This window comes from Corticium candelabrum, chromosome 18 (assembly GCF_963422355.1).
Source record: "Corticium candelabrum chromosome 18, ooCorCand1.1, whole genome shotgun sequence".
Lineage (NCBI taxonomy): Eukaryota > Metazoa > Porifera > Homoscleromorpha > Homosclerophorida > Plakinidae > Corticium > Corticium candelabrum.
In genome coordinates, this window is record NC_085102.1 from 6,060,294 (window position 1) to 6,070,293 (window position 10,000).

At 36.5% G+C, this 10,000-nt stretch overlaps 1 protein-coding gene across 1 annotated transcript in view; it reads left to right on the plus strand.

Moving 5' to 3' along the window:
- Positions 1 to 10,000, plus strand: part of LOC134194122 (cilia- and flagella-associated protein 65-like) — a 24,477-nt gene that overhangs the window by 6,605 nt on the left and 7,872 nt on the right. Inside the window, exons 15-29 of the mRNA XM_062663030.1 lie at positions 1,327 to 1,407; positions 1,468 to 1,548; positions 1,941 to 1,995; positions 2,057 to 2,142; positions 2,212 to 2,265; positions 3,278 to 3,350; positions 3,485 to 3,549; positions 3,617 to 3,720; positions 3,779 to 3,827; positions 3,885 to 4,028; positions 7,092 to 7,177; positions 7,246 to 7,477; positions 7,877 to 8,045; positions 9,720 to 9,848; positions 9,905 to 10,000. The exon at positions 9,905 to 10,000 is cut by the window's right edge and continues 61 nt beyond it. Of these exons, the coding sequence (XP_062519014.1) occupies positions 1,327 to 1,407; positions 1,468 to 1,548; positions 1,941 to 1,995; positions 2,057 to 2,142; positions 2,212 to 2,265; positions 3,278 to 3,350; positions 3,485 to 3,549; positions 3,617 to 3,720; positions 3,779 to 3,827; positions 3,885 to 4,028; positions 7,092 to 7,177; positions 7,246 to 7,477; positions 7,877 to 8,045; positions 9,720 to 9,848; positions 9,905 to 10,000 (1,504 nt within the window). The remainder of the gene's footprint in view (positions 1 to 1,326; positions 1,408 to 1,467; positions 1,549 to 1,940; positions 1,996 to 2,056; positions 2,143 to 2,211; positions 2,266 to 3,277; positions 3,351 to 3,484; positions 3,550 to 3,616; positions 3,721 to 3,778; positions 3,828 to 3,884; positions 4,029 to 7,091; positions 7,178 to 7,245; positions 7,478 to 7,876; positions 8,046 to 9,719; positions 9,849 to 9,904) is intronic.

The window sequence follows — 10,000 nt, forward strand, 5'->3', positions numbered from 1 at the left end:
TGACCTAGTTTTATTTGTGTTCTGTTCTTGTCTTGTTAGTGTAGAGTCTTTGTTGGTGTGCTGGTATGTTATGTCTTGTGTTGCTCCTACGAGGGAACTGCAACTGTAATTGCTGTGATAAGAAATATATTTATTATATATATATATTTTTAAATTGTAATATATATATATATATATATAATGATATATATTTATAATTTATTATACATTTGTAACACGTACATCTAGCCATCCTCTCCCCAACTTAGAACTTAGTAATACATACATGTATATATATATATATATATTATTTATTTCTTTTTTATTTATTTTTTATTTTTTTATTTATTTTTTTATTTTTTATTATATATATATATATATGTGTGTGTGTGTGTGTGTTATCTGTGTTATCTGTAGGTGTAGGAAGCGGAGGGGCACGTGCCACTCACCCCCTGCTTCCTACACCTATGTTAGTGGGAGCCAGAACTCCCGCAAAAAACACAAGTGACATTCTGATGATAGTACTAGCTGCTCTGATTCTATTGCTGCATGCCTCTTTCTGGACGTAGATATTGATGTGGATATTGAGCTTCCAACTTAGACCAGGCCAACTAAATTTTTTCATGCTCGGATATTTGGACACGAAGCTATGAAACCAAACCGACCGACCACAATAAAAATAGAAAGTAATGATCATGTGCCACTTTGAGCATGCGCAGTTCTTCTTGCACTGCCTATAAACGTGAGATACCAACTCATTTTACAGCAAGCACAATATCATTGCACATGTGCATATCAAATTTTTCTATGATTTTTAGTCAAGTTCAAAACTGGATTGGCAAATTGATTCAAGCATCAACAATTAATTAGTTAGGCCTTATGACATTCTGCCTGATGTGAAGATGATGTAAGAATGACTGACTCTTATGGATGTCGTCATACAAATGTCCATTATGACTGTATTGCCTAACTGAGATCTATCATGTCTGTCGTCGACGATCTACTACTTGTGTTTCTGTGTTTGGTAAATTTTATTTTAACCACGATTATTTTGACCACGCCTACTAACGCGCGTTAACCTGTAGCACTTTTTTGCTTCCGGTTGGCTTGGATACATGCACTAAAAGTAAGCTATTTGTACATCGTCATCACTCCAAATGGAATGATCCCAAGGGATAAGCTTAATTCTTCCATCTCTATTAAGAAATGTGCTAATAGAGTCAGGGCAGTTAGTATTTACTATGATAAAAATGTTACTTGTATATTTGTGGGAGTTCCACATTAAATGCTTAATTGACACAATTAGGCCATCAGTTTTATAGATATTTTTGTTTATGTTGCATTTAGGACTTGGGTGATGTATGGCCGAGCAAACAGGAAAGTGAATTAAATGGATGGGAAGAGCTTGAAGGTGTTGCAAGGGAAATAGTAGGTTGAGTCTTGACGATGCATTTCAGCCTTGCTGGATGTGCTGTTGTGTTTCTATAGACAGATGCATCTCACGTCAGTCTTGAAACAGACTGCATAGACTTTGGTGCATGTCAGGCCAACAAGTCATTACACACTAAGGTGAGCTGATCTTTATTCTGTCTGTCTATTTGTTTGTCCACTATTTTATCTATTAACTAATCCTGTCTGTCTATTTGTTTGTCCACTATTTTATCTATTAACTAATTCTGTCTGTCTATTTGTTTGTCCACTATTTTATCTATTAAGTTATCCTGTCTGTCTATTTGTTTGTCCACTATTTTATCTATTAAGTTATCCTGTCTGTCTATTTGTTTGTCCACTATTTTATCTATTAAATAATTCTGTCTGTCTATTTGTTTGTCCACTATTTTATCTATTAAGTTATCCTGTCTGTCTATTTGTTTGTCCACTATTTTATCTATTAACTAATTCTGTCTGTCTATTTGTTTGCCCACTATTTTATCTATTAACTAATTGCCATGGATCTTTAGACTGTCACGTTGACCAATCACACTAAAGGGAGAATAACATGCCGATGGATGACAAGTCAGTGTTATTTCAAAATTTATCTCATTCTTCTCAGGTTACTAAACGATTTGATTTCTAGACCTCAGTGATTCATTTTATGTCACACCAGAAGACAGAGATGTTCTTCCTGGCAAGAGCTGCTCGTTTACTATCACATTTAAACCGGTGAGTTCGTGTGTAGAGAGTGATCATTTATTCAGTGATGGATTGTTGGCTGCTTGTGTTTACATCCAGACTGTTGGCAATCAGTTTTATGGCAAGGAATTGGAATGTTTTGCATTTTACAAGGTAGGGTTATCTCCTGCTTGCCTGCATGTCTTTTTTGTTTGTTTTATTTCCTTATTTATTTATTTATTTGTTTGTTTATTTGCTTGTCTATTTGTTTATTTATTTATTTATTTTATTAGTTTGTTTGTTTATTTATTTATTTGTTTGTTTATTTGCTTGTATATTTATTTGTTTGTTTATTTATTTATTTTATTAGTTTGTTTGTTTATTGATTTATTTGTTTATTTGTTTGTTTGTTTATTTGTTTCTTTATTTATTTGTTTTATTAGTTTGTTTGTTTATTTGTTTGTTTGTTTATTTGTTTCTTTATTTATTTGTTTTATTAGTTTGTTTGTTTATTTATTTGTTTATTTATTTATTTATTTGTTTATTTATTTATTTATTTGTTTGTTTGTTTATTTATTTATTTATTTATTTGTTTATTTATTTATTTGTTTGTTTATTTATTTATTTATTTGTTTGTTTGTTTATTTATTTATTTATTTATTTATTTATTTGTTTATTTATTTATTTGTTTGTTTATTTATTTACTTATTTGTTTGTTTGTTTATTTATTTATTCATTTGTTTATTTATTTATTTATTTGTTTGTTTATTTATTTATTTATTTATTCATTTGTTTATTTATTTATTCATTTGTTTATTTATTTATTCATTTTTTGTTTATTTATTTGTTTATTTGTTTATTTATTTATTCATTTGTTTATTTATTTATTTATTTATTTATTCATTTGTTTATTTATTTATTTATTTGTTTATTTATTTATTCATTTGTTTGTTTATTTATTTATTTGTTTGTTTATTTGTTTATTTATTTGTTTGTTTATTTATTTATTTATTTATTTATTTGTTTATTTATTTATTTATTTGTTTGTTTATTATTTATTTGTTTGTTTGTTTATTTATTTATTTATTTGTTTGTTTGTCTATTTATTTATTAGTTTGTTTGTTTATTTAATTGTTTGTTTATTTGTTTGTTTATTTATTTGTTTGTTTGTGGTATTGTCTCTTAGAATATGATTGACTATCGTCTTGTTACTGACATTACCACTACACCTCCATGGTGTCTAACCCTCACCGTTTTGGGTAAGTAAGCCAATAAATTATTTCCAACATTCTAAACACACTGTTCTAATCACATGATTCCAGATAAATTGATATTAACACAGACATATAATTAATTAATGTCAAATTTTTTGTTTATAATTAAACTGCTTTAGGTCACACTTTTCCTGCTACAAGTGAGACATTTCTTCCTCAACTGACAACTAGTTCAAATCGTCTAGTATGTGACAAGCTACAACTGCAATCAAACATTGCAACATAATTCATGCTTTTCCTTTATCTACCAGTTGTTTCCTGCCGTCAGCATCGGAGAGGCAACATTTCGGACTTTGTTGCTACGTAACATGGGAGACACGCCCATAAAGTTTGCTTTCAACATCAACTCTGAAGGGTAATCTTTTGTATTAATGATGATCTAGTGAATGTGATTATGAGCTACATGGATGTAGACCTTACACTTGCAAGCCTTTGCGAGGCTTATTATCCGAAGAATATCAAGTTGGTTTTGGTGTCTGTTGTATTTGTATTTGTTTGTGTTGTATTGTGATGTTGTAGGTTGTTGTTTTCTGTATGAGACCTGCGTGTGTGCCGAAGGTTCAGGAGACTGTGCGGTTGGAAGTCAATGAAGATGAGAGACACACGAAGCAGTTGATTTTGACAGGATCGGCTGATGAACCGGCTGTGAAACTGGAGAATGAGGTAAGAGTGCATGATATCTGTATACAACAGAGACGACATGTGAGGGTTGATTGGTACCAAATGTGGTGAGACAGGACTGATAGACAGACAGACAGACAGACAGACAGACAGACAGACAGACAGGTAGGCGGGTGGACTGACAGACAGACAGACAGGCAGGCAGACAGACAGACAGACAGACAGATTATTTTATTGTTACAGATCCTCTACTTGTACACATCCTAAACGTCTATGATGAACCAGTCTTTAACAGTGAAATACTTTAAAACGTTAGTGGACTTGGACAGACAGACAGACAGGCAGACAGACAGGTAGACAAACGGATGCATAGACAGACAGACAGACAGACAGACAGATAATTTATTCTTATACAGATTCTACTTGTACATATGCTAGGATTTTTTAAATACAAATCAGTCCTTGCAAACAACAAAGTCATTAACTAATGGACTTGACCTTGAATGTCAAAATCAAATAATCTATCTAAATCACCATGATTAGGTGACAGTTTTGAAAGTTTTCTAAGGATAACTTTGGCATTGCATCTTTGCAGAATTGTAGAAAATCTTTTTCTCCAATACGACATGAACATGGAAGCATTAAAATTGGCTTCTGGATTTGCTGACTGTTGTGACAAATGCTGCAAAAAATTCTCTACCTTTGTGCCCCACCTCCCAAAATGTTCTATCACAAGAGGAACACATCTTGATACATATCCTCCTGGAACAAGCTCTTCTGAATATTTTTTTATTTTATTTTCTTCTGTTGTTGTGACAGCATAACCATTTTTCTTGCTAGCCCTCCTAATAATGTCCTGACTCCATGGATGAGCCAGGGACACATCAAGATCCAAATTCTGTCCAGTATTTGAATCGAACATTGTAATGTCTGGAAGGTCTTCAGTATTGATGTATTGATGTCTTGGTTCTGTTTGATGGGGAAGGTGAAGGTCAGACAGGCACTCACTCCACCCATTTAAGACTGAATTGTGAGACCGCACAGGTCCACCCCCATATTTACAGGTTAGAAGATGGTATCCGTATTCATCCAAATTATGACCACAATTACACTTTTACTTAATCCAATTGGTGAAAGGTAGAGCCACTCCCAACCTCAGGTAAGACACTAAAGAAAATTCGTTTGTTTTTAAAGCGTGCTTAGCAGAAGTGGGGATGACATCCAGCCATGCACCAGCCCCTCGTCCTTGCAGGGATCTCAACCGTGCTGCATCTCTATCAGACTGTGTTTGTATAATAATATCAGTAGCACTATCACTGGCAATCTTTGTGGATAATCGATGCTGTAATTTCTTTGGATATGAGATAAAGTCATCAAGAGTCTGTTGTTCTCCATCTTCATGGTTTGACTTGGGCATTGGTGGTAAAGCTTGATAGGAAGAGGCCACAGTGGAACTGATCTACCCTAGCAGTGATTTACTGCTTTGAAGATAATTGACTAAATCAAAAAATGATGAAAACCTCTCTGGTAAGTCTTTCATGGCTTGACACCATGAACATAAGAAAGCTGCTGGTGAAATTTGACTTATCTGTGTCAATCCAAACCCACCAAATTTGATCTTTAAAGTTGCTTGTTTCCAATTGATATCATCCAGATGATTGTAACCTATAATGCTTTCAAACGATGATCTAGTCATATTATCATGTATGTTTGCTGCTGCTTGCAAATTAACAGGAAATATTTGTCTTGCCGGGTAATTCAGTCGAGGAGCATGACAGTGACGTAAAATCAACATTGAGCTTTGACTGTCATTCAACTTGACAAGTTCAGAACAAAGACAATCACCAGATTTGGCTATATCAATGCATCGAGATCGTATGAAGTCTGAATTCCCTATAGGAGTGTCGAAAATGATAGTTCCATTGTGTGCAACAGAACAGAAGTTGGAAAATTGCAACACTCACCAGATGGGCAATACAGTTCACACTTTCTGTCACAAATCTATCAACAAAGAAGATTTGAGATCTTCAAGAATTAATTTAAGGTTTTCAGTTGGCCCAACCACATACACATCATCCTAACATGCAAATATAGTGACTTCATCATGTCGAGTCAATACTTCACATAGAACAGGGTGGATAGTGGCAGAAAACAGAGCCGGACCCAAAGGGTCACCTTGATGAACCCCTTCACTTGATGAGAGTACCTGTACACGTTTGCTGGTGACATAGATTAAGGTAAGGAGTTGGGCTCTCCATACAGTTGCTCGACATGAGGGTATATATTTACAAACTGATGTGCAATTTGTTGTAAAAGGCACTCTCTAGACAATGAGTTAAAGCATTTCTGACATCCGTTTTAAGAATTGACCAATCAGGGTTCTTTTCAAGTAGAATTTGAATGTGGTGTGTGAGCAATTCCCCTCCCTCAGGTGTTGCAATACCATGTTGTAGGGGAGAAAAGAAGGAAGAAAAATCAGAGAACTTCTGCTGACAGATGGTCTTAGCTGTAAGTCGCCGAAAGACTTCTCCAATAGCTATTGGTCTTACATCAGATTCAGTCTTTGGCAAAGCTATTAGCTTTGAGGCAGATAGTAATGGAACGATTGTATGAAGTACATCACTAGAAACTATGGTATTACACACTGACAATAATGAATCAAAAGTGATTTCGTTATCAAGTAGAATTCGAATGTGTTCATACCTCTATCCTGAAAGTGCACACCCTGATCCTCTTGGAGAGCGTTTAATAGCATTGACAAAAACAGATTTATTGAGACAGACAGACAGACAGACAGACAGACAGACAGACAGGCAGACTGACATGTGTCTTCCCTGGAGAAGCAGATGAGAACATACACAATAGAGACTATCAAAGTAGTTTGCATTAAACTAAAGCTGAACTCAGTAGATTGCTTGTATTTAGTGTTAGAAATGTAATGTAGAGTTTGTGTTTTAATAAATGAAATTGACAGACAGATGGACAGACACAAGACATACAGACGCATGGAGTTACGACAATACAGACTATTGACAAACACAACACAAGGAAGCTAGAATACAAAAGTTGCAGTCGATCACTCACACACTGTTGTGATTATGTCAGGGTTCAGTGTTCTTTAAACCAACCTGCGTTGGTACAGTTTCCAACCGTTTGTTCAAGGTCAAGAACACCAGCAGAATTCCAGTCAAGTATTCTCCACTCTTACTGCATGCTTTACATCGTCCTATGTTGTCTTATTTGTGTTACATTTCTGTAGTTTCTCGTGGCATATTCCAAGTGAGGAAGCTGTGCTGCTTCGAGTTCATCCAAAGAAGGGAGCTCTGTTGCCCAACGAGCAGCAAAGTCATGTTTGGTCGTTTATACCTGCTGAGGTTAAGAAATATGGCATTAGTTGCGGACTCATCATTAGCAACAGTCGAGATGTGACAGCTGGTTCTAAGCGAGTCGGACTGTTAGCGATTGGGGAAGGAGCACTAGGAGGGATTGAGGTTTGTTTGTGTGCAATTGTGTATGTTTGTGTTAGTATTTTGTCTCTCAGTTGTCTTTGTCTGTTGTTTGTGTGTTTGTGTGTTTGTGTGTTTGTCTGTCTGTTTGTCTGTCAATTTGTCTGTTTGTCTGTTTGTCTGTCTGTTTGTCTGTCTATTTGTCTGTTAGTTTGTCTGTCTGTCTGTTTGTTTGTCTGTTTGTTTGTCTGTCTGTTTGTCTGTCTGTTTGTCTGTCTGTTTGTCTGTCTGTTTGTCTGTCTGTTTGTTTGTCTGTTTGCCTGTCTGTCTGTTTGTTTGTCTATTTGTTTGTCTGTCTGTTTGTTCACATGTAGGTCTGTATTTGTACATGTATGTATGTATTTATGTATGTACACTCTTTGGTTGAATTGTCACCCGTTTTAGTGCACTCCACTATCTCTTGACTTTGAGAATGTCATTGTTGGCTCATCAGCAACACGCGAACTCATCATTTACAATGCTAGTGAATGCAGCTTGCAATACAAGCTCACCATTCAGCTACAAACTTCTGATGACCCAACTATTCTCGCTATTCCATCATCTGGAAAACAAGGTTAGCGGCACACACACACACACACACACACACACACCACACCTTCAACCTTCAACCTTCAACTGCCCATCCACATTGATGATGGCGAAATGTAAAAAGCGTAAGAAAAAGGAAGTCACTATCTGGTAAATACGTCACAAATCTAAATACATTGATGACATTTATGTCTTTCTTGTCACTCTCTCGTGTGAATAAACAACTGCATCTGTCGCACTTGATTCCGGCCTTTGCTCGTTTCCGGGGATCTAGGCGATTTTGTCCTCTGTTGCAATTGTGTCTTTTTTCCCTGTTTGTGACTTAAACAGTCGCTTGCAGGTAGTGCACAGCAGAGGCTGTTGGTCTTGACATCTGCTGGGATCGGCTTTGTCACGAGCCTTCTGACTACTTTGGGCATTTCCTAATTCTACTCTTGAAGTGATGATTGTGTTAATTTTGCTAGCACAGACGTTCTTCCACTTCTGCCTGTCCTGCGTAAGCTGGGACCAGGTGCTTGTTAGGCCAACCATTTTGAGGTCTTTTACAATCCTGTCTTTCCACCTTAGTCTGACCCTATGCGCTGGACAAGTTGATGGTAGCCACGCATGAAGCAGCTACTTGGGCAGACGATGATCTTCCATACGTTCTAGATGACCAAGCCATCTAAGCCGCTGAGCCATCAAAGAGTCTTCTGCAGTTTCAAGATTGCCAAGCTTGTGCCTGATATCATTTGATGTGATTCGTTCCAATTTTTGTTTGAACTTGTCTATACCCAGCATGAAACGTTGACATTGATTTGTAAATGTGACAAGCCTTGTGATATCTCTTCTAGTCACGGCCCAAGAAGATGACCCATACAGTAGAACTGATAAGACAGTTGACTGGAACAGCACATTTTTTGTTTCAGGTGTTACATGGGGAGACTGAAAGACAGCTTCTTTTAGTGCTCCAAAGCACTTTCCTGCTTGTGCAATTCTTTCTGTTATGTCCAGGTCTAAACTCAAATCATCTGATACGATTGAACCGAGATATTTGAACTGTTTTACGTGTTGCACACTGCGACCGGGAATCCCTATATCAATATCCTCAGCATCTTCAACACACAGTTTGGGACCACAAGTCATCAACTTTGTCTTTTCATGGTTCACCGTCAACCCATAGCTTGCAGCAATTGAGGCAAAGTTTTGGATTGCTGCCTCTGCACTCTCTTGTGTTTCTGTTAGTAATGCTGAGTCATCAGCAAACTGCAATCCCATTACCATCCCATTAGGAGCGTTCTTTTTCTTGATATCCTCCAACCAAAGACTTGGTCATGTCATACTTGAATCTAATGCCTGTATCTTTCACTTTCTCTCTCTACTCTCTGATGACACAGTTGATGTATATTTTGAATAAAATTGGTGCCAAAACACATCCCTGCCTTAGACCATTTTACACACACACACACACACACACACACACACACACACACACACACACACACACACACACACACACACACACACACACACACACACACACACGTGCACACGTGCACACATGCACACATGCACACACGTAACACCTTACCCACATGTCACTCCACGCATCTTAACCTTCTGACACTCACTTGCATGCAATTTAGTTCTTGCTTTTTTGTTGTTTACTTGTTTTGGTTTGATAAACAAGTTTCACTAATGATTGCCGCGGTCTATGTAGCTATCCATCTTGATTCTATGTGTGGACTACTGCCATCATGTACTAAGAAGGCGCTGAACGTTACAGTCCGACCTGGTCGCAGAACTGCATATAGTTTTAAGATTTTCTATGAGCTACAGTCAACAACTGGTATGAATTAAAATGTATTGATGATGAACTTGGTTACTGAAGGTTTGTATGTTAAGATGTCAATGCTGGTTGTGTGAGTCGTCCGTCGTCTGAGTTGTGTTCTATCACTATGAATGGTGTTTACCCGACTTTGAGTGTCGGAGATGTTAGAG